The 24628-nt window shown below is 39.3% G+C and overlaps 1 protein-coding gene across 1 annotated transcript in view; it reads right to left on the minus strand.

Annotated features, from left to right (window-relative positions):
- LOC120083899 (bromodomain and WD repeat-containing protein 1) overlaps positions 1 to 24628 on the minus strand; it is a 56324-nt gene that overhangs the window by 20789 nt on the left and 10907 nt on the right. Inside the window, exons 5-13 of the mRNA XM_039039810.1 lie at positions 21794 to 21903; positions 21621 to 21698; positions 21429 to 21529; positions 16472 to 16569; positions 16274 to 16389; positions 16015 to 16118; positions 15859 to 15936; positions 15122 to 15200; positions 14794 to 14962 (exon numbers count right to left, since the gene is read on the minus strand). Of these exons, the coding sequence (XP_038895738.1) occupies positions 14794 to 14962; positions 15122 to 15200; positions 15859 to 15936; positions 16015 to 16118; positions 16274 to 16389; positions 16472 to 16569; positions 21429 to 21529; positions 21621 to 21698; positions 21794 to 21903 (933 nt within the window). The remainder of the gene's footprint in view (positions 1 to 14793; positions 14963 to 15121; positions 15201 to 15858; positions 15937 to 16014; positions 16119 to 16273; positions 16390 to 16471; positions 16570 to 21428; positions 21530 to 21620; positions 21699 to 21793; positions 21904 to 24628) is intronic.

Genomic DNA, 24628 nt, shown 5'->3' on the forward strand with positions numbered 1-24628 from the left:
AAAAAATGATAGATGTCTTAATTTTATGGAAATACTTGTCAATTAAATTTTTGTGATTTCTCTTGATAATGAAAGTTATATTTCTTGTCAATGGATATTTGTGGAAAAATTATAATATAAAAAATCGTAAGAAATATTTGAATTATCACACGTATTTCACTCTAAATTTACTATTATTAAAATTAGATCCACGTTTGAAGTGGAAAAATGGGGACCAACCTTTTGAGAAAATATGGCTTCAACACAAGGATTTCAACTCCCTGGCTGGTAAATGGAACAGAAATCTCACAAGGTTGGCCCAAAAATGGGTTTATGCAAAAACTAAGGGCCTTTTGGGATGCTAAGTTGGTTATTATGGTCAGTAGATATTATAGTTTGTGGGTTATAAGTGTTACCTAAGGAGTAGTCGATGGATAATATTATGTAGGTTTTAAGTTGGCAAGTTCTTGTTTTGTTTTGTTTCCTTGTATTTCGAGCATTAGCCACTTTTCATTTATTCAATGAAAAGTCTTATTTCCTTTCAAGTGGTATCCAAGGAATAGCCAATGGATATTATAGTTAGTGGGTTATAAGTGTTATCTAAGAATGTGAATGGTCTGCTGACCATGACATTGAAGGTGAATTTCTAAACTTTTATCAGAATCTTCTTACAAAAAGCAAGAGCAGCCGTTTCCTACCTCCATCTCTGCAACATGACCCAATTTCCCAAGGACAGAATGCTTCCCTTGAACTCCCCTTAACTGAAGATGAAATTCTCCATTTGATTCACGACTGAATTCTGTAAAAATATCATGGAACACCCTCAAAGAAGATATAAAGGGAGTTCAATGATTTTTTTTAGAATGCTTTCTTGAATGGTAGCCTCAATGAGATCTACATTATCATTATCGCAAGAAGGAAAGCGCAAAAATGTGGAGATTATAGGCCAATGATATGATCTAAAATATAATGCCCCCATGATATCCTCCACCAACTCCTACAAAGAATGCAACAAAGAGGCCCAACCATTATAGAACCTCTAGTCGAGATCCGATCCATGGTGCTAACTCTTCCGTGCCAAACCTACCATACAAAGAACTTCACCTTCTTAGAAATTTTCACCTTCCAAACCAAGGAGAAGATGGGACCACCCACTGAGGAAGGATTAGACGAGCAATGGAAAGAACAGCTACAAGAAAAACCTTTGGAAGGGCTAAGTGACCAAAGGCGAGAATCACCCCTCCCTGGCCTAAGGTAAATAGAGGAGAGGGAGAAAAGAAGAGCCAAGACATCCAATGTTTCCCTGTCCGTCGACAGACGACGAAAACCCAAGGACAAAGAAGGCGACGAATCTGCCAAACTGTGGGTAAAAGCAATTGAGTAATTCCTGAAGGAAGATAAATGATATAAATGAGGGAATAAGGAGCAAAGGAATCTATCCCCCCAACCACTTATCTTCCCCAAAATAGGCATCTCTCGTTGACGTCAACATGAATAAAGTGCAAAAGAAGAGAAAATCAAACGCAGCTTTCCATAGATTTCAAGAAGTGCCTTCTAACCGATCAAAGGGATAAGGTCCGTACTTGCTAACAATAACCTTATGGCAAAAGGTATCGGCTTCATGATAGAATCGGCAAAGCCATTTAGCCAATAGGGTTGTGTTTCTCGTCCTAACATTCCCAATACTAAACCTCCCAAGTCTAGAGGCCTAGAGACCACCTCCCAGCGCACGTGTGAACTCTTCCCCTTATCCACCATTTACCATAAGCTTCTCCATTTCCTTGCCAATTGAAGACAAGACTCTAAAAAGAGAAAAAGTAAATAGGGATGCCACTCAAGACTGATTGAGTCAGAGTGAATATCCCTCCTGTGGACAACTATGTCTTAAGACACAGCATCATTTTGATAGTTTTAGTATCTCTCCCTTTTTATTTTGCTGTATTTTTTTTTAATAAGAAACAGAAGAAATGCAAGGAACAGCCTATGCCCCCACGGAAAAAATGAAACCAAACAAGAAGAGCACTCCAATTGTTTAAAATCATAAGGAGGCTATAATTACAAAAGAATTTAGTGTAATTTGTACACCACCAAGAGGCCGTGTTCTGAACCAGGTCCAAAAAGAATCAAAAGAGGTAAACTTATCATCAAACAACCTATTATTCCGCTCGTTCCACAAATGCCACAAAAGGGCGCGGGTCGCACATTGCCAAAGAATTCTACCTTTAGCACAAAATTTCCCACCATACAGGCCATCCATAAACCAATCATCAATCTTCTCAAGGAGGCAACTAACCACCCCGAACGTGGCAAGAAGACAATTCCAGCCTCTAGACGCAAAATCACAGTGTGATGGTCCACAGACTCCATCTCTTTAAGACAAAGAAGACCAATGAAAGGGGAGCGGGACCAATTAGGGAACTTCCTCTGAAGCTTATCATGAGTATTTAGACTTTTATAGGCAAGGGACACCAAAGGAAGTCTTCACTTTTTTAAGAATTTTTCATTTCCAAATAAGGTTGACCAAAGGCAATTTAACTTCATTTGCCTAATACAAAAGAAGACAGAGGTAGTCTCAGTGAAAGATTCAGACCTATCAATTTATCTACTATAGTCTATAAGATTATAGCCAAAGTTCTTGCGGAAAGACTTAAGAAAATCATGCCTAGCCTAATAAGTCCAACTCAAAGTGCATTCATTGAAGGTAGGAAAATCCTTGACCTGATTCTAATAGCAAACGGCAGTAGAAGACTATAGAAGTAAGAAGAGGAAAGGTTGGATTCTGAAACTCGATCTTGAAAAAGCTTTTGACAGAGTGGATTGGGAGTTTCTTGAAAAAACCCTTCATGGAAGGAACTTCCACCCCAAATGGATTTCTTGGATTATGGGTTAATCCAATGTTCTCTATCTTCATAAATGGAAGACCAAGAGGTAGAATTAAAGCTACAAGGGGAATTAGACAAGGGGACCCCCTCTCTCCCTTTCTTTTCCTTTTGATCAGTGATTTGCTAAGTGTGTTGGTTGACAGAACCCGAGAAAAATGATTGTTTGAAGGCTTTGTGGTTGGAAAAGACAAGATACAGATCTCCATTCTTCAATTCGCTGATGATACTTTGCTATTTTGTAAGCACGAGGACGACATGCTAGATACTCTTAGAAAAACCATTGCACTTTTTGAGTGGTGTTTCGGACAAAAGGTTAATTGGGAAAAATCTGCCATTTGTGGGATTAATATTGAAGATTTCAAGTTGAGGGCAGTAGCTTCAAGGCTGAATTGTCAACTAGCACACCTTCCTTTCTTATATTTGGGCCTTCCCCTTGGGGGACATCCAAAAAAAGTGGAATTTTGGCAGCCGGTTATTGATAAGGTGCATAAGAAACTTGACAAGTGGAGAAAATATAATTTATCAAGGGGTGGAAGAGCTACTCTTTGCAAATCAGTCCTTTCTAATCTACCAACCTACTGCATGTCCTCTTTTTTTATGCCTAAAAAAGTGATTTCAACTTTAGAAAGGACCATAAGAAATTTCTTCTGGGAAGGTCACAAAGGTGGTAAGATAAACCATCTTTCGAAATGGGAGCTTGTATCTAAAAAACAAGAAGATGGGGGTCTTGGGCTAGGAGGACTGAAAGCTAGAAACTCGGCCCTTTTAGCCAAATGGGGCTGGCGGTTTATGCAAGAACAAACCTCCTTGTGGAGTCAAGTTATCACAAGTATTCATGGCAGCAGCCACTTCGGTTGGCACACGTCCGGTAAGGTTCATTGTAGTCTTCGCAGTCCTTGGATTAGTATTTCAAGAATATGGTTGAAAGTTGAGATTTTGGAAGCCTTTAAATTGGGGAATGGAAACAGAATTGCATTTTGGCAAGACCCTTGGTGGAGTATTCTCCTCTAAAAGACAGATTCCCTACCTTGTTTGGCTTAACCACCAACCCCAATGGTTCAGTCTCAAACCATTGGGATTTTCACACTTCTTCATGGTCCATCATCTTCAGAAGATTCTTAAAGGAAGAAGAGATTCTAGAGTTCCAAAATTTATTATCTTTGGTGATCAAGAAAGAAGTAAACAGTAGGCAAGATACTCGCATTTGGTCCCTAGAATCTAATGGCTCCTTCTCAGTTAAATCACTGGTAAAACACCTTTCTTTGGCCTCTCCACTCTCAGCTAGCCTTCAAAAAGCTCTTTAGAAGTCCAACAGCCCTAGGCGAGTTAATATAACAATTTGGATAATGCTTTTCGGAGCTCTTAATTGCTCCTCTGTGCTGCAACGGAAGCTGCCTTCACTTTATATCTCCCCAATTGGTGTGCCCTCTGCAAATCAGTCGAGGAAGATCTTCAACACCTCTTCTTCGATTGTAATTTCGCCATTAATTGCTGGAGAGCACTTTTCAACTGCTTCACCACTTCTTGGGTCTTCGACAGCTCCTTCAAAAGCAATGTACAGCAACTCCTTTCTAGGCCAACTCTCAAGAAAAGCTCAAATTTACTATGGATTAATGGAACAAAAGCAGTGTTGGCTGAAATTTGTTTTGAAAGGAACCAAAAAGTGTTCAACGGTAAGGAAACTCCTTGGTTTGCTCGGTCTGAGGCGGAAAAACTCAATGCTTTTCTTTGGTGCTCCCTCTTTAAATGTTTTGAAGCTTACTCCTTACAAGACATAAGTTTAAACTGACAGGCATTCATTCAACTGGAAAACTAGCTGACGGTTCTTCTAGTTCGGGTGTTCGAAATTGCCGTATTTTTAGTTTTGTCACTTTTGTTGTATTTGTTGTCTTTGCTATGTTCTCGGATTTTTGTAGCTTCAGCTTGTGAAGCCTCTGATTGTTCTCGTTTCATTGTTGTTAACCTTATTGTTAGCTTTATAAAGTTCCCTCAGTATTGTTGGGTATGATGAAGGTAATATGGGATGTCCGGGTGCGCCTGCTGATCCTTTGGTTTCGGTTTTGGTTTTTGTATTTGCCTTTATTTTCAAGTATACATCTCCTGTACTATCTCTTAATGATTAATAAAGGCCGTTTCCCTTTCGAAAAATTTTGAGGAAGGTGGACTTGGTAGAGAAGCTGCCCGAGGCTTCTAGTTTCCAATGCAAACTATCCCTGGTATCTCTCACCACCCAATCATTTAACAACTGGGCAAGAGCAATAGAGTTACCCATCTCTCTATCAAAAAGTCCTCTTCTTAACCCCAGATCCCACGCCTGGTTCAAATTATTCCAACAATCCGCAATGACACATTCTTCTTAGTAGAAATAGCATAGATATCATAGTAAAGGGAAGCAAGAGGTTGGGGAGTACACCACTAGTCTTCCCGAGTACACCACTGGTCTTCCCAAAACCTGGTCCTCTGTAATTATAGTCTTACCTCTCTTTTGTCCCATTGGAATAGCTTTTTGTAATTTCTTTGGGCTTAAGGACTCCTCTCCTTTTTGTAATTTCACATGATCAATAAAAGAAATGTTTCTTCTTAAAAAATGTTAAGGTCTCTATGATATAATAGAAATGTTGATCCACCTCTCATGTTGATGTCAACCCCAGGAGCATATGGGAATTTCGACACAAAAATTTGACATGGGGAGGAGAATTTAAAACCATGATGCGTGTGTGATTGATAGTTGGAGAAAATTACAGAAACCACATATATAACTTAAATATATCTTTTTTTTTTTACGAGAAATGATTTCATTTAATGAAATTACACAAAAGGGGAAAATACATCCACAGATATCACAAACATAGATATTTTATATTGCATTATAAATAAAGTGTCAAGTGATATATAAATAAAGTGTCAATTGGTGATTAGATGGTATCAAAGCAGGTTGTCTAGAGAGGTCCTGTGTTCAAGACCCTCACATTTTCTGCATTGTTGTTTACTCCTCATTAATATTGATTTCCACTTGTTGGGCATTCTTCATGTTTCAAGCCCACAAGTGAGGGGGAGTGTTAAGTGATATATAATTAAATTCACCTTCACCCATCAGCTTAAACTTTTGGGTCAATTGGTAACTTAAGATAAAGAATTATTAAAAGATAACAATAATGATTATTTTTTATCCCAAGAAAGTAACAGGTTACAATAATGAAATGTTTTAGACAAAATTTGAAATTTGAATTAAATATTTTTCAGATATTTTTTCTACTCATGCCAATTTTAAATATTGAAGTAACAAATATAACCATCTACTTTCCTTCTTTGAAAAAATTAAACTCTTGGTCCCTGACATTTAAAGTTTGTTTCAAATTGGCCCTAAAGATTCAAAATTGGACAATTTAGTTTCTGACATTAGGAAATGCTCTATTTTAGTTCCTCCACTAACCAAATCCATTAAATATTAACAGAGGTGCTGACGTGGATATTAAAAAATAAAAATCTCTTCCACCTTCTGATGCACACAAGTGAGGAATGCTTGGAAATTTTATTCAGAAGATGATGAAATGAGTACAAGAGGGCCCTATTTATAGGGAAGGCAGCTGGTCAAGGATACAAAAAGGTGACCTGCCGAACAGGTACCCTGTTTTACAAGCAGAGTACTGTTTTAGACTAATTTAACCAGTTGTAAAAGATTGTAAATGAAGTAAAACAAATAACTACTAACTAAAACAGAGAGTTATTACATCAAATTCTTCCCCCCAAGAAATTACATGTCCTCGTGTTATTTAGCTAAAGAAAATCCATCAGGAGGGTAGTATTCAGAAATGTCAGCAATGTAGAATGTAGGGCTGATTCTGAGATCAGGAGGAAGATCTAACTTGTAGGTGTTTTCGCCATATTTTTTTAGGATTCGAAATGGTCCCATCCTCTTGTTAGTTAGTTTATTGTGAAGCCCGATAGGTAATTGAGATTTCTTCAAGTGAACCATTACTAAACCTCCATAATACCATCGATTGTTTTCAATTTGCTCCCACCACGCCGACGCTCCGCTTTGAAGCTTGTAAGCTACCAATCGGACCTTCTTCTTCTCGGCAGTATTGGTGTAGGCTAAAAAATTTTCCACGTTCTTGACCCAATCTAGGAATCTCTTGATGTCCATTCGGCCATTAAATGGAGGAAGATCCATTTTGATGGTTCTTGAGTTTCTTGCATCATTTCGACTTCTTCATCCAAGGAATTAGAATCATCTACCATCAATCCTGGTAGAGTGATGTCATTTGATCTTTCTTTCCTTCGTTCTTGAGAGTAATCTTACAGTGGGTACCTTCTCTCGGGTGGAACTCTTTGCACAGGCCGATTGGAAATGGTGAGGGATGAAACTTGTTGAGTGAGGTTCTTGATGGCCCTTGTGATAGTGGATAGCTGTTTGTTGATGTCAACGACCGCCAATTCAACATCATTTAGATGATCTTCAAAGGTGGAGGAAGCTTCCGCAACCATGGTTGATAAGGGGTGAGGATCCAATTTGAAAGAACTTTAGCCTTGGATCGATGGGGCACCGATACAACTTGATGCACACAAGTGAGGAGTGCTTGGAATTTTATTAAAAAGATGATGAAGTGAGTACAAGAGGGCCCTATTTATAGGGAAGGCAGCCAGTCAAGGTTACAAAACGGTGACCTGCTGAACAGGTACCCTGTTTTACACTAATTTAACCATTTGTAAAAGTTTGTAAATGAAGTAAAACAAAACAGAGAATTACTACATCACCTTCCTTCTTAACCCCTCCCCCATCGTCACCTCCTCCAATCGGAGAATCCCCCAAAGAAGCTTGATGGGTTTGTCCCCAAATCCTCCCACCAGTAGCCATTTCAATGACAGTACATCCAAAGCCCAAAAATTAGATGGAAATCTATGTTCTTCACCTCTCGCAACTCCCCGACAAACCAGAAAAAAATCCTAACTCCATTACCGGAAATTCCATCCACAAATTTTGCACAACCTAGATCAGAGATTTTCATACCCCCATCACTCAGTAACACATTCTGCCTCTTAATATCGCAATGTGCCAAATTATTAGTGTGAAGGTACTCCAATCCTGTGAGAATCTAATGCGAAAAGACTCTAATTGTCAATTTCTCCATCCACCCGTCGTTGCTCTAGATCGCATCCCCTCCGACAAATACTCCATGAATAGATTGAACACCGGCAGATTGAAGGCTTCAGTTTCAATGTCAAAACCGAGGCACTTGATTAGGTATGGGAGCCTAAATTGGAGAGAAGAGTGTGTTCCTTCTGCAACTACGACAGCGGTGGATTGACGACAAACAACAACATCGATGGGGAAAAGGTGGGGGAGATGGGAATCGTGGGGGAGAAGCAAAAGAGAGAGAAAGAGAGAAAGAGAGAGTAATATTTACTTATCTTATACTATGTAATTATTTTAATTATTATTTTATTATTTAAAAGTTGCGCTAGCAACTCCATTAGTATTTAACCGATTTCATTAGAAGAGGGACCAATTTGAAACAAATTAAATTGTTCAATTTTAAAACCTAAAGATCAATTTGAAACAAACTTCAAACCTCGGGAACCAAAAGTGAGTTTCCCTTTTTTTATCCTTGATTGATTAAGATTAAGATTAGTTTCCTTGGTTTATTAGGATTAGAATTAGTTTCTTTGATTAATTAGGACTAGGATTAGTTTGCTTTCCAATTCTCTATAAATTGAAAAATTGTCTTCTTGTATTGGTAACTTTTGATTCATAATAAAGACTTTGATTTTATTCTTGGAGATTTCTCTCCTTTTATCCGTTAGACTACATCAATTTACATGTGATCAGGATAAGCTTAGGAGGTGGGCAAATGTGATTGGCTGCAAGGTGGGTCCCTCTCCCTCCTCTTACCTTGGCCTTCCCCCGGGAGCAACCCAAGGGCCATATCTTTTTGGAATCCTATTTCTAAGAAGATTCGTGAGAAGTTAGCCTTGTGGAATAAAGGTTTTTCTCCAAAGTTGGTAGACTAACTCTACTAGTTCAGTGCTGAGCGGCATTCTCATATATTGCTTTTCCCTATTTCGTCCCCCAATTCGATTTGCAAAAGCCTTGAGAAGTACATGAGAGACTTTCTTTGAGAAAGGATAGATGAACGAAAGGGTTCTCATCTAATTAGTAGGGAGGTTGTTAGGCGCCCTACGAATCAGGGTTGGTTGAAGATTGGTAATTTAAGGCTTCAAAACAAAGCTTTGTTGACTAAGTGGCTTTGGCGTTTTACCCTTTAGCCCAAATCCTTGTGGCATAGGATCATTCTGAGTACGCATGGTGTCACAATCGCTCTTTCGGAAGCTTCTCTTAGCGATTGTGCGGCACTTGTTCCCGCTCACGAACAAGCCAGCCAACTCGATTACGGACTGCCGATGGCACACCGAGTGCCTCTTACAACCTCCACCCCCGTTTTAGGGAAAACGGTTTTAGAAAACGCGTTGGAGAAAAAGGTTTTCGTAAGAAGATTGTGAGTGTGAATAAAGAAAGAAAGATTGTAGTAGACTAGAAAGCAATAAGCAACAACAACGGCTTTATAGAGTACTACTCCGGGTATGAGGAAATGATGGTTAGTCTTATCCCCATATAGTGCATTCTGAACAAAAAGCCAACTGGCGCCCTTGCATATGCAAAAGGGCGAGTGGTCACTTACAATGAAAATGTAAAGAAAGCAAGCTAACTAACTAATACAATATAGGACATGAAAATATGCTAGAAGGGGGTGTGATTGGGCATGCGGCCATGGGCATAGCCCTGGACAAGCATGACCGTTACATTTCCCCCACTTAATTGGTTGACGTCCCGTCAACCGACCTTGTTCAAAACCTGCGATGGCCGGAGCTGCATTCTTCAAGTCTTCGGCCCGCTCCCAACTGATCTCTTCATCGGGGAGATCCTTCCATTTCACCAAGAACTCTGTCAGTTCTCGTCTGGGTCTTCCACTACGGCGCGTACGTTTACCCAAGATTTGTGCAACTTCTTTCTCAGCAAAACTCTTCATCGTGACTGATGGGCGCTTAGCAAGTTCCGCTGTCCATCCTCGGGTTCGGGATGATGGGCTTCAGGAGGTCACACCGATGACAGAATGAATCTTCATCCATGAGGGTAACTGACACCTATATGAGGTTCTCCCGACCTTCTCAATTACCTCCACGGACCTTCATATTTCCACTAGCGTTTGTCTCTCTGGCCTCGGAACTGAAACTGTCCGGTCGTAGCTTGATCAGGACCTTGTTCTCCAGCTTGAACTCAAGGGCCCTCCTTGCTTCTTACCAGCCATTTCTCACTCTCCTTGATGCTCTTTCTAGGTAGGCGCGAGCTATCTCAGGGGTTTGCTCCACTCTTTAGTGAAGTTATGTGTCTGAAGACTTTTGCCTGCATAAGGGGACCACAAGTGTGGCCTGAGTGGCTGCTCTGTCGCCCACACTTCGAGGGCCTTTCCGATCGCGAACTCTGCTATTTGAAGCATTAAGCCTGAGCACATACCTAAACACACTCGTCTGACTGTTTTCGACGCCCAGCCAATTCGGGCGGGCCATTCTGATATGCCTTCCTGGCAGGCGGCTTTGCCCCTGGCAACAACTCGACCTCATGGTCAATCCCCCTTCGTGGGGGTAGGACTTGGCAAGCTTTCTCGGCTGACGTCCCGATACTCTTCCAAAGACAAATAGATCGTCTTGGGATCTCCTCTTCAGTGGACTCCAACCGATTCTACTGGGTTCATGAACGTGGGTTCGTCGTGGGCCGGGCCTCTTCAACTGAGGGCTGAGATCATTCTCACTCCATTTTGGCCGCTTGATACTGGCTTGGACTACAGGTCCGGTGTAGATCCCGTAATGACTAAGCATTTGCGAGGGGCACTGGTATGACTTTATTGTTCAAGTAGGAATTCCATCCCCAGTACCACATCAAAATCATCCATCTTGACAATCACGAAGTCGACGAGGCCCTTCCAGTCTCCTAACTTTACCGGAGTTCTCTTTCGCTATCCCCGAAATCGGTAGGGCTTACGGAATTCACAGCTTTCATCTTCCTGCATCTCTTTCCCAATTCTAGTTCAGAGCGGCGAGCTTCCGTTTCCGCCATGAAGTTATAGGGTAGCCCAGAGTCAACCAAACATATGGTTTGGCCGATCTTTGTTACCCAAGCGTCCACATACATGAGACCATCTCTAGTGGCTCCGTCCGCCTTTCCCATATTCTTCTGGAGTGCAGACAGAAATTTCAAATGCCCCCATCCTGGGATTCTCAATTTCTGCCGCTGGCTCGGTTACCGTCTCCTCTAGTTCGGCCTCGTCTCCAGACAGGTGAGGCTAATGTGGCTTGAAAAGCATTGAACGCAGTTTGATTATTGGACATTCACGCGCCCTGTGTGGCCCCCTACATATGAAAACAAGACAGGGGGGCGATTGTAATTGTTATGCTCGTTGTGGCGGCCCCGCCAGTTGCTTCCTGATCTCTGTTGGAATTGATTTACGATCCCCCCTGTGTTCTTGTCTCCTCCCCCAGGCCTGGAGAGCGACTTGAACGACTGTTTCTGTTTTCCTCATTTGAGGTAGTTGATTGCTTCCTCAATCTTGTGAGTCAGTGCTAAGGTCGTATAGTCGTTCAGTGCCGCATATGGCAGAGGGAGATTCTTGTACTCCCTGTCATCATATAGGTTTGCTTTCGCCACGGTTTCAGCCCCTCACAAAGCAAAAAAGACCTTGTCTTTTTCAGACATATCTCGTATGTCTCCAACATGAGTCCTGCAAACTGTTTTACATAGTCCTGATGTTACTTGTTTGCTTTATGCTCTGAGTTTTCGTCGAGCCAAGATTTCAACATTTCAGGGAAGAATACTGGAGCGAAGTTCTTGTTTCAATTATCCCAAGTATCAATAGTGCAAGTCCTTCCTTCTGTATATTGTGAAATCGTGATCTCCACCACAGTTTTGCATCTTCTAATTAGATGCATCGTTGCTATTGTGACTTTGACTCTTCAGTACTGTGTTCGTCGCCTTGAGATACTGCTCAGATCGAGAATAAAATTTCCAGGGCTTTCGGTTCACCACACCAGAAGGGTTTCGGTTCTGGGATTTTATTTCGGCTTCTGCCACTTGCGCCCCCAGGTGGGGCTTGGTTCCCTACCGCTCGGATGTGAATTCACCCTCGCACTCACATTCGCTATCTCGGCTCTGACGACATCCAGTGAATGCATCGTACAAGTCTTCAGATAGGCGGTACATCTGAAGTATCTCTTTGGGAGCTGTCCAGCTCTTCGACACGCTCCTCTATGTGGGCCACACGAACCCGAGGAGCTATCGCCTCGTTCAAAGTTGCCGGACCGTACTGTTTTGGTCTCGAGGTCTCTACCCTCATCATCAATTCTCTGAGCGGTAATCCGTCTAGGCGGCCTACCACCGCTCAATTCCATCGGCTTTCTCGGCAACTTCTGTAGCCGAGTCTCAAGGAAACAAACATTATCTGGGACCTCTCTCAGGTAGAGTCATATTTTTTCTTCATCTCTTAACAATCTGTCCACATGGACTTGTTTCAGGTTCTTCGTCGCGACATGATACACTGATCTTCCCTCTATAAGCCAACTGGCTCTAGTACCAACTGTCACAATCGCTCTTTCGAAGCTTCTCTTAGCGATTGTCCGCACTTGTTCCCGCTCACGAACAAGCCAGCCAACTCGATTACGGACTGCCGATGGCACACCGAGTGCTCCTTACAACCTCCACCCCCGTTTTAGGGAAACGGTTTTAGAAAACGGTTGGAGAAAAGGTTTTCGTAAGGAAGATTTGTGAGTGTGATATAAGAAAGAAAGATTGTAGTAGACTAGAAAGCAATAAGCAACAACAACGGCTTTATGAGATACTACTCGGGTATGAGGAAATGATGGTTTAGTTCCTAATCCCCAGATAAGTCATTTCTGAAGCAAAAAGCCATTACTGGCGCCCTTGCATATGCAAAAGGGCGAGTGGTCACTTACAATGAAAATGTAAAGAAAGCAAGCTAACTAAACTAATACAATATAGGACATGAAAATATGCTAGAAGGGGGTTGGATTGGGCATGCGGCCATGGGCAATAGGCCCTGGACAAGCATGACCCTTACACATGGCACCCATCCCTTTGATTGGTTCTAACGAGGTTAAAGCACAGACCAAAATCCATGAAAAGATATTTCGATTGAACACACACATCCCTCTTTTTCCCATTTGGTCGGATGCATTGTGGGGGATGATAAGGATACATACTTTTAGGAAAATCCGTGGGTAGGGATTAGTCCCCTCTGCTCTGCGTTTCCTCATCTTTATCATTTGTCATCCTCTAAAGATCGCCCAATCTCTAATATTTTGGTTTAGACAAGGAGCTCTGTGTTCTGTCCTTTCAGGTTCCGCGTCATTTTCCAATAGGGAGACGACAAAGGTTGTCTCTCTTCTATCTTTGTTGGAATAGTGCAATTTTAAGGTGGGGAGAAGGGTTGTTCTTGTTTGGAGCCCTAATCCTATTGAAGACTTTTCTTATAAGTCTTTCTTTAGGTTGTTATTAGATCCCTCTCCTGTTAGTGACTCGGTCTTTGATGTGGTTTGGAGGATTAAGATACCAAAGAAAATCAAGTTCTTTTACCTGGAAAATTCTGCTAGGTCGAGTGAATACTTTGGATAGGCTTACTAGGAAGATGACCTCATTAATGGATGTTGAAAGGTGAAGGAAGACCTGAATTACCTTCTTTAGGACTGTTAGTATGCAAGGTCGATTTGGATTTGTTTCCAGCAAGAGTTTGATGTTCAGATAGCTAGCCAAAGGGATATTCATGCGATGATTCAGAAGTTCCTCCTTCATCTGCCTTGTAGAGAGAGGCTGTTTTTTGTAGTCTGCTGAGGTGTGTGTTGTGTTGTGGGATATTTAAAGGAGAGGAACAATAGAGTGTTTCAAGGTTTGGACAGGGAAACCTAGCGAAGTTTGGTCCCTAGTGAGATTTCATGTTTCGCTTAGGATTTCGATTTTGAAGGTTTTTGGTTGTTTTTGGTTTTTTTTTTTTTTTTTTTTTTGAAATGGAAACGAGACTTTTTTATTGATATGATGAAATGAGTCTAATGCTTAAAGTACAATGAAATAAAAGAAAGAAAAAATACAAAGAAGAATTCAGAACAACAAGAACAAAATAAAAGAGACTAATCCTTAGAAGCAAATTAGGCTTTTAACTAAAATACAAACACCCTAGGAAACAAAACTTCCAGACGAGCACTCTTCTGGCAAAGAGTGACGCTTGAAGCTTGAGTGGCAAAGAGCTTTGAAAGCATATAAGGTTTGGATTTGAACTCATAAGCAGATTGACTAGCACGCTGTCAACTTAGAAGCCTCCCCATAAACTGATCCAACCACTCTTCTTATACAACCATACCACAACAGCCAGGACAAAGGTAGATCACGAAAGGACCAAGGACACCAAACAACTGTCAAGAGGCCATAAGATGAATTCAACAAAATTTTGTTTGGGCCCATTTGATGTTATGAATATCTTGCTGCTCAGACAACAAATTCTCCTAACAAAATATCAAGTAAGGCATAGGAGTAAAGCTCCTGTTCCTTGGGGGCGAGAGAAACATCAAAAATATTCTCTGGGTAACATCTTACTTAGTTGGAAACCCTTTCTTTAAAGAGGGTGCTTTTATGGGCTTTTTTTTTGTATGTCCATGTATTCTTTCTTTTTTTTTTTTCTTCAATGAAAGTCGTTGATTCTATTTTTTTTTTTTCAAAAAAAAAAAAAAAGGCGCATCAATTTAGAGAAAAAAAATATTGCATCAATTTACAATCAATGTTTTCTTTCAAGCTTCAAGTAGATAACAATAGAGACTGAAAAAAGGTATTCTACATTATCTATAGATTTGTTAATGAGTTATAGAAAAAGCTGACCCATTATAGCTGCTAAGACAAAACGATTATCTAGGCTCCAAATTATCATATTTACACCACGAGGGGTAGGAAGAATCCTCTGACGAGGGCCGCCTCGAGCAGGTTGTGGGGGCATGGGTGGAGGTGGCACTTTTAAATGGTATGCACGGGTCCAGCGACCAACCTTCCCCTGAAACAAAAATTTGAAAGCAATGTCCATCAGATATAAGAGTGACCTATAAACACTACATTTAATTGACCCGTAAAAGAAACCTACAAGAACATCTTTCCATCACATTAAAGAGTAGACACCAGCATAAAATGAAAGGAGTCATGCATAAAAACCTACATGTGACCTCCGTGATCTTGGAACCCAAATAATTGCACTTCCATCACGAGAACAAGTAACTATATTGTCATAAGTGAACCTGGAAACCACAAAAAGAAACTAATTTAGGATAAAGATGCACTATTACAAAAGGAAAATGCACAATCCATTTTTATTTTTCTTATTTTACTACTAAACCCATATACTGGTACTATTTTTCATTTTCCATCCACTCAAGCAATGTTCTATTCCTCTGGTTCCTTGGTCACATTTTGCCAAAAGTCCATCTTTATAGACTTGACGAGGATATGGATACCAATGGTCTCTCAATGGACGTTCCACCAATTTGGTGAAGAATGGAGTGAGTGGTTTTCACCCAATAATGCACCGAATGGGAATGAAATGAAAAATACTCATTTTTTTTTTTAAAGGAAACAAGTCTCTTTATTAAAATAATTAAATGAGACTTGTAAAAACAAGGAATATTATATAATGAGATATTTTATGGCCTACATATTTAAGTCGTAGAAGTTCTTGTGACATCCAGAGAAAACTTGAAAGTCCTAAAACTTTAATAGAAGGACCACAAAGGGGAAGAAAAAGAAAGAACTGCAAAATTTCAAGTCGAATACTATAGTCCAAAAATAATATAGGCAAAAAGCAGACAAAGTTATCAGCAGTTGTCAACGATATCATCCTATAAACGGTTATATCCTCTAGCTCTAAACTTTCTTCCCACCAGAAATAGCAAAACACACCAGGAGTTTTTGAACTTATGAACATTGTCCTCCTTCACAATGTCAGTAGTTGTAAATCTTGATGCTACTGCACATCCACTGCAGAAATATAGCAAGGGTAGATTAGCATGAAACTTTTAAAAATATAAAAGAACCTATACAATAAGAGGATCTGACCTGAATTGCACATAATTGACATCATTCTCGTGGCCAGCTAACACATCAATCTCATGATTTGGTTGTTCTGGGTTTTCATTGTTTCCTTTGCAGGCACTCCAAACCTGCTTGGTACAAGATCTATTAGTTAATAGTAAACTACCTGCTTTGTCTATAGGAGCTAGGAGCTTATCCTTGCTTCAAAATTTAGAAGCTATGCATGAAAATCATTCAAGGGTTTAAAGAAGATTAAGTATTTGAAGAAAACAAGTAATCTCACCCTTGCTAGAGTGTCAGAACTACCAGTAACAAAAATAGTTCCACAGGCATTAAAAGCACAGCAAAATATTTGATGGCTCTGAGGAAGAGTACTCATGGAAGAGCCTCCGCTTCTCGCTGCAGCCAAAAAATTATTGCAAATTAAGTTTTACGCAAATAAGATATCAATTGTATCGATAATACCAACAAATCATCCAACCAGTCACAGAGTCCAAAGGCCTTGGAACATAAATCCGAGGAGCATTCTGAGAAGAGCTCCGAGCATCCCATATCCTACATGTTCCATCATCTGACGATCTACACAAAATAGATAAATCCTACAAAGTGATTTTTCATAAAAAGCACATGTTTCATTTTCTAATGGTTATAATGAGGAAAAGAAATGAACAAGAGACAAATCTTTTAATTGAAGAGATGAAAAGAGAGACTACCACTCAAAAGATACAAACTCCAAAATGAGTGAAAAAGGAAAAACAAAAATGAAGGAATACATAGAAACAGAAACCACAACAAATGACAATCCTAAAAACCTAACTGATACAACTTCTTCAAAAGACAAAGGGAGGCAGCAAGAAAAATGCTAGCATCTTCAGCAAATAACTGGCACATCAATTTGTATCAGGAGAATTATATTTGCACTGTCCATAGAAGTTGGAATTGGCTTCGTAAAGTTCCAAGCATCTAACAAGTTTTCATAAGGAACTCTGAAGAGTTCTTCTATAAATTCAATGTTGAGGGATAATAAGAAACAAGCAAGATAAAATTTGGACTACTTTCCAGATGAAACACACAGAAAGATACAACCTACATCACAAGAAAATAATATAAGCTATCAGTTTCCATGGATAAAGATACAGTTACAGATAAGAATTTCCTCATGATGTGTCCATACAGTACAGACCATAAAACTTATGCAATTGTATCTCTGAAGAAAGACAGCAGCACACATTTTTTTTTTGTTTTGCGTGAAAGTTACGAAAGCCATAAAATTTGAAAATTGATTATTATATCATTGGACAACGGTGCTCGAGAGAGGGACTGGGGGAAGATTAAGGCTATTATTCATTTTGCAAGACAATCTTTAAGAAGAATGACACAAATACACGCATATGGTTCTTGGTATGAGATATCAGAACCAAAAATTCAATTTAATTCAACTTCAACCAATAAATATACACCAAACATAATGTCATCCCGGGAGGGGGGATGGGGGGAAATGAAGGCTTTTTATTCATTCTGCAATACTATATTATCTTTAAAAGGGATGGCACACATACACTGTATACGGTTCGTGGTATGAGGTATCAGAACCAGAAATTCATTTTCATTCAACTTAGAAATATACACCAAACATAATGTCATCCCAGGAGAGGGGGATGGGGGAAATGAAGGCGTTCTATTCATTCTGCAATACTATATCATCTTTTAAAAGGATGACACACATACACTGCATATGGTTAGTGGTATGAGGTATCAGATTGCATATAAGCAAAAACAAATGTGCCCAGTGCCCACAGAGCAAGGACGCTAAAGTTTATGTCACCAGTATGATGTTATGAACACGAATGCTATAACTTGCCACACTAGTATTTCATGCTTCCAATATACCACTCACAAGAAGCTATTTCATTTCTCATTTTCTCTAAAGTACATAGCATAAAATAGCTCCAAGCCTCCATCATAATATTTTTCAGTTGATTCCTCATTCATTGCTTCCAAGTCAATATTTTTCTTCATTTTGTAACATTTTGGGTTTTGGAGGTGGTTTTAGAATTATTCGTTGGGCTCTTGAGAAATTTCCAATTGGTTGTTTTCGGGCCCAAATCTCTCACTAGGAGTTGGTTTACATTTCCGTTGGCATGAGTTCCACTCTATCATCTCCCTATCTTGAAACTATATTAGCTTTAAGTTGGTTCGTGTATAGAAAAAACTACCTTTATTATAGATTCAGCGGTCAGAATTCTCTTATCAAATTGAAGTTGGAAAGAATCAGAAGAATTTTTTAAGAGTATTTTCCTTGGGTTATTTGGTTTGAATCCAAACGCTTTCATGCTTCATCTTGGTGCTCTTTTCTAAATCATAAGCTGATTTTTCATTATTTGATATCTGTACTACCCATCAAAGTGACCTTTCATCTTCTCGTGTGCCTGATCAATCTGATTCGAACTCTGAGGTAAGTTTGGGTAGTAATGACCCAGAGGATTCTTTCAATTTTCCAGCCCCAGTATTAATAGATGACCAGCCTTTGGATGATCCATATCTGGCTTTATTATTTTAAGAGAATTATGGTAAAAGGTTAGAACCCTCTGGCAGTTATTCCTTCTTCTGATTCTTGTTTGGACCTTTATCTGCAGAGCTTTCTAGCAAAAAGACTATTTCAACCACTGACTCTTATCAAAATAGTAATACCAGTGAGGATTTCTCCTTATTTCACCAGCAGTGTGAACTAGTCATCTCTGAGATAAAGGCTTCGGGTTCTTCTCTGGTTGCCTAGGCTATGAAGATCATATCCTGGAATACAAAAGGTTTGGGAGGATTCCAACAAAAGAATTGCACTGCAAAACTTCTCGAGGATCAGAATCCTGATATTTTGCTAATTAAAGAGTCTAAATTACCTCTCTTCGACTCAAATCAACTCAAATCAGTTTGGAGTTCTAAAAATGTCGGTTGATCAATATAAATTCCATTGGATGCTCAGGTGGATTGTTATTTTTATGGTATGAAAGTACAGTCAAATTCATTGAAGATCACAAGGGATCCTCTCTCTCAGTTCACTTTTCTTCTTTGACCAGCACTAGCTTTTACGTCACATTTGTTTATGAGCCCAATGATAAGCGTGAAAGATCCTTGCTACGGGTTGGATTTCATTCATTTTCCATTCGTTGTAGTGGCTTCTGGTGTATTGGAGGAGTCTCTAACATTGTTCGCTAGATGCATAAAGATACACATTTGGTAGAGCCTCAAGGAGTATGCATCAGTTCAATAAGTTAATTGATGACTGCAGCTTGGTAGAGTTTCCCTTATCCAATGGTGATTTTTACTTGGTCAAGATCAGGGAATTGTGCTCCTCGCTCATTATTATGACGAGATTTACTTGGCACTTGTTAGGTACCGAGATAATTAGTATTAGTAAGGGGTATAATGGTAATTAGATAAAGAGATAGTTACTAATAATCAGTTATTGGTTATAAATAGAAGGAAGGTGAGTGAGAGAAGGAGACTATTTGGTAGTATGATCTAGGGCTTGGGTGAGAGCACTCAAGAGGAGGGAGGTTCCAAGTTCCATTATACTTGATTATTTGGTAGTTTCTTCTTTAATTCTAATATCTGATTCTTGTTAGGAAGTATTCTAACAGCATAATGACAATTGGGTAGTCCCCTAAGAGTTTCCATTTTATCTTGGATTCTATTCATCAGTAGCCTCGGTACACCTTATTTGGGTTAATGCTGTGAAAGCTTTGCTGTCGGGTTTATGGTTTTTTTTTTTTTTAATTAAAAGGAAACAGTTTCTTCATTAAGATCATGAAATGAGACAAAAACTCAGTGTACAATATGAAAACAAAGAGCAATAGAATCTAAGAATTAGGAGGTGCACTAGAGCATCTTAACTAGGTTGACACCCCCTTAGTACCCTCATCATCTCCAGTTGTCAGGTTTGTGGTTGGAAAAAATTCTTAGAATTTAAAAAAAAAAAAACTATTCTAGCTCAAACGTCCTTGCTTCAGCTCATCTCAATGCCTTTATTTGGTGTTCCCTTACTTCATCCTTTGTTGGCTTCTCTTCTCAAGACATCAATCTCAACTAGCCAACCTTTCTATTTCCTTATTAGTTCGGCTTTTGTTCACTATGTTAATGTGTATTTTGGCATATGGAATCGTTCGAATTATGTTTTTTTTAATGATTTGTCTTTTATTTACTTTTCTTTCTCCTTTGTAGAATTTTGTATCTATTGAGCATTAGTCTCTCTTTTCATTTAATCAATGAAAAGTTGTCTCTGGTTCAAAAAAAGATATATGTATTGCTTTATTGCTTTTTTATATTTGTTGTAACTCTCTCCCTTGTGGAGCTTGTACTCTATGAGCAAAAGCACTTTTCATTGACTAAATGAAAAGTATTGTTTCTTATTCAAAAAAACACATGCCTTTTCAATATCAGATGCTTTGCAAAAAGAATTTTGGAAGTCAAAGAGTGATGTATTGTCTTTTTTCCTATGTTCTATTACTGTTTAGTGTATTTTCTATTATTACCGTTGGTAAGTTAATTTCCAACAGCCGTTAGGTTGTTAAGAAGTAGTTAGGGAGTTGTTAAGAAGTTATGAGCGGATTGTAGCCTATATATAGCCGTTTATTAGGTTGTATAAGGCATTATCATTGAAACAAAACTCCCATAGTTTGTCTACTACATTAAAGAGCCCCAAGAAGGAAAATATTCTCATGTGGATTTTGCAAAATATAGCAGATGGACTTCAAAATAAATTTCAATTGTAGGCCTTTCAACTTTTGAAGTGTGTTCTTTTTTTTAACTTTGAAAGCAAATGCGGATCAAGATTTTTTTTCCTCGGTTCTATTCATGGGATTGTTGGTAGTGTAGTTCCAATCTATTAATATACATTGGGTGTTCAATAAGAATCCAGGAACGATATCTTTCAGCTCCTATGTGTTTCAAGCTGAAGTCTAAAACCAAAGATGTTTAGGAAAAGTGTTGAACTTAGTCTAAAAAAATAAATGATCTTTTTAACACACATTTCTTGAATGGGCTGAAAGATGTAGTCATGTTTGTAGCTAACTTTAACGCATCCTGGCAGTGGTTCAGATCTTTTTTTTTTTTTTTTTTTTTGCTAACTATTCCTCAAATGATATTTGTCAATTGGGAGGGCTTTTGCAACTTTGATGACTCTTTAGATAGAAGAGACCTCATTTTCACTCCTCCCATGTAATTTTTAACATATTTTAACTTTTTAATCTTTAAATTGCATCTTCGATGAATCTATACATAGAAAGGACACCATTCCAACTTCTCCCTTGTAACTTGAACATATCATTAACTTTTAAATCATCAATGTAAAGTCTGCTTTCTTGTTTGGAAAAAAAAAAACAACAAAAAGGAAAAACAAGACTTCATCGGCTAAGCTAAATGGTGAAAGGAGTCAGCCTTACGAAAGAAGCTGATATGCAGCTCTGGGACTAAAGGCAATTGCAGTAACAGCACCAGTATGTCCTCGTAAGACTGAAATTGGTAGCCCATCAGGCAAACGCCACTGTAATTTACCACAAGGGAAAGCAAGTAAAGGTTGATTTTTCCATAATACAAAAGTGAACTGAAAGAACCTGTCAGCAAAGTGAACTTACAACACGGATAACAAAATCATTTGAAGATGATGCCACCACAGCATTGTTAGAACTAACAGCGAGGTCAGTGATATCACCCTTTTGAAGCGCAAAATAGAGCAACATATAAGCACACTCTACTCAAGAAATTCTGAATTGTGCCGAGTATTCTACTCCAAATAATTAAATCTCACCTCATGTCCTCGGCAGCTTGCCAAGCAATATGCAGTTTCCATTGACCAAATCTTTACAAGGCGATCATCTGACCCAGTTATAACATACCTTCCCATGCGATCAAAAATTGCTGTCAAAAGTGAAAAGAAAAATGAACTATTGGCTAGACAAAGAAATGATATGACACAGTGATTGGACCAGGTGGATGGGATGGTATTAGTGGATATTTAAATCAATTATGAGACAAAAGTTGGAGAAATTGCAGTAGCAGCAACAGAGTCCTTTTTTTCTTAATAACCGAACTTTTATTAAAAACAAATAATAGAAGCAATTAAACAACTCAGTTGATTCCTACCACAATTAAACAACTCAGTTTTCATTGTTTAACCTTGTTAATAGAAAGTTTAAACACAATTTTACCGATATTCTCTCCTACAGCTAATGAAATCTTCATTAAATGAAAGCTCCCTTTATCTCTGAAGAATGAATCCCATCTTTAGCCAATCAGTAGCTTCACGTCCCTCATAGAACCCTCATTAAACCAAAAACTCTTCAGAGAATCAAGGGTCAATGATTGTCTTGTAGGTAGAAAAGATAAAAGATAGAAAGGATCACTTGCAGAAGTTGCTAAGCTTGGGACAAACGGTGGATTAAATAAACTTATTGTACAAGTTGGCAAAAACAAGGTCGAGTAGTCCTCCTTCCTCTCCCCGCTCAAAGACTTGGATGCCATCCAGCCCCAATCCAGACCAATTGCCTTTACTTCTTACCCTTCATACGAGGAAGCCTTAAATGTTAAGCCATTGTGGAGGGAGCAAATACCAGCCCAACAAGTCAATAATCAGCCACTCAACCATTCGACGCCTTTGGATAATAATGTTGAAATTAGGGTTTTTACTCTAGGGGCAATTTTGTCTTTTTTCCTTGTACCCTAGGGTTTCCCTTTTTTCTATTTAAGCCGGTAGTCATTGTGTATACTTTGTATCAGTTTTCTAATAAGAATCCCTTATCCCGTGATTTTTTCTCCCTTATTAGGGGTTTTCCACGTAAACTTTGTGTATGCTACTTTCTATCTCTCTTTTTTTAAAAGGAAACAATTCATTATATTAAGAAAAATGTGAACTAAGGACCAAAGTACAAGAGGGTTATACAATGAGCGATACAACGACCAAAGACCAAAAGGATCAATAAGCGCACCCGGGCATCTCAACTAGGTTGACACCCCCTTAGCGCCCTCATCACATCCAAAAAAAATAAAATTAAAATTAAACTAGTGATATGAGAATAGAACAAACAACACTACAAGCCCAAACAATGGTCGAACAATGGGGGGAAAAACAAAACAAGACAAACTGAAAAAACCAAGGAAAAAAGCAGACTACTGACGAGGCTAAGAACCACCGTTGGAAAGGGAGATTAAAGCTCTCTAGTTGAGATTGAAATCTGATAAACTGTAGCTATTAAAAGGCTTGGAGAGGATACACCAGGAAGAGGCATGCCGACGAGCGGATTCGAGGCAGTCTTGGCAACTAAGAGATTTATCATGAAACACCCTTTGATTTCTTTCAAACCAAAGTTTTGCCAAAAGAGCTTTGACCGCGTTAAACCAAAGTAAACGGCTGGATTTATGGAGGTTTGTTCCAACTAATAACTGCAGCACGTCCCCTGAAATCATTGCTCATAACCCATGAAATATCAAAGATGGACAGCAACTTCTCCCAACACCAAGCTTAATAGGAACACGCAAAGAACAGGTGGAGAGAATCTTCAAAAGAATGTAGGCACAAAGGGTAGATTGAAGGGGAAATATAGCTAGATGACAACTTCTTCTGTAAAACCGAGGCTACATTCAGCTGTCCATAAAGCATTATCTAGACGAGAATACTAATCCTTTGAGGGCTACTTGTCTTCCACAAGGCTGAGAAAAGAGATTTGTCCAAAGGGGAGGAGGGGGAAAGGTGTAATTTAAGGGAGTTGACCGTGAAAAGACCCGAGGCTGAAATGGACCACTCCCTATCAAATTCAACTGAAACTCTTCTTGCTGCAAGAACCCCAAGCAGCTCTTGGAAAGAAAGCATCTCCTCATCTTTAAGCAAACGGCAGAAGGAAATCGACTATGCGGTCAGTCGGCTGTCCCAATGGCCAACTGCTGAACCATTTGGAAACAAGGTGATTCTGAAAAGACTAATAAGATATTGAAAGGAGTCACTCCTTCCCAAGGGTCTAACCAAAACGCAATCCGGCTGCCATTTCTAAGCTTGAAAGTGGCCAAAGACTCAATTTTTAGCCAAAGCTTCGAAATACTAACCCACGGGCTTCTCAAACTTCTGCCCCCTTTACTTGCCGTGTGCCAATTAAAAGAATCCTTTCCATGTATGCTTCTGATTACTTGGCCCCAAAAAGAACCTTCCTCATTAAAATATCTCCAGCCCCATTTAGCAAGGAGTGCTAAATTCATACTTTTGAACCCACCAAGGCCGAGGCCTCCATCTGCCAAAGGCTTTTGCATTGAAGCCCACTTCACCAGGTGATTTAGCTTGCTGCCATTATGTCCTTCCCAAAAGAAATTCCTTGTAATCCTCTCCAACTTTGATGCAACTCCTTCAGGCATAAGGAAAATGGACATATAATGAGTTGGGAGATTTGACAAGACTGACTTGCATAAAGTGGCTTTACCTCCTCTTGATAGGTTGAAACGTTTCCATTTGTCCAATTTAGCTTGAAAATTGCCCAATACCGATTGCCAAAAGGATAGTTTTTTCAGATACCCACCTAAAGGCAGCCCTAGGTAGGAGAAGGGAAGGTGGTCAGCCTTACAATTCAAAGATGAAGCTGTGGAAATCAGCTCATTTTCA

Source organism: Benincasa hispida, chromosome 1, assembly GCF_009727055.1.
Source record: "Benincasa hispida cultivar B227 chromosome 1, ASM972705v1, whole genome shotgun sequence".
NCBI lineage: Eukaryota > Viridiplantae > Streptophyta > Magnoliopsida > Cucurbitales > Cucurbitaceae > Benincasa > Benincasa hispida.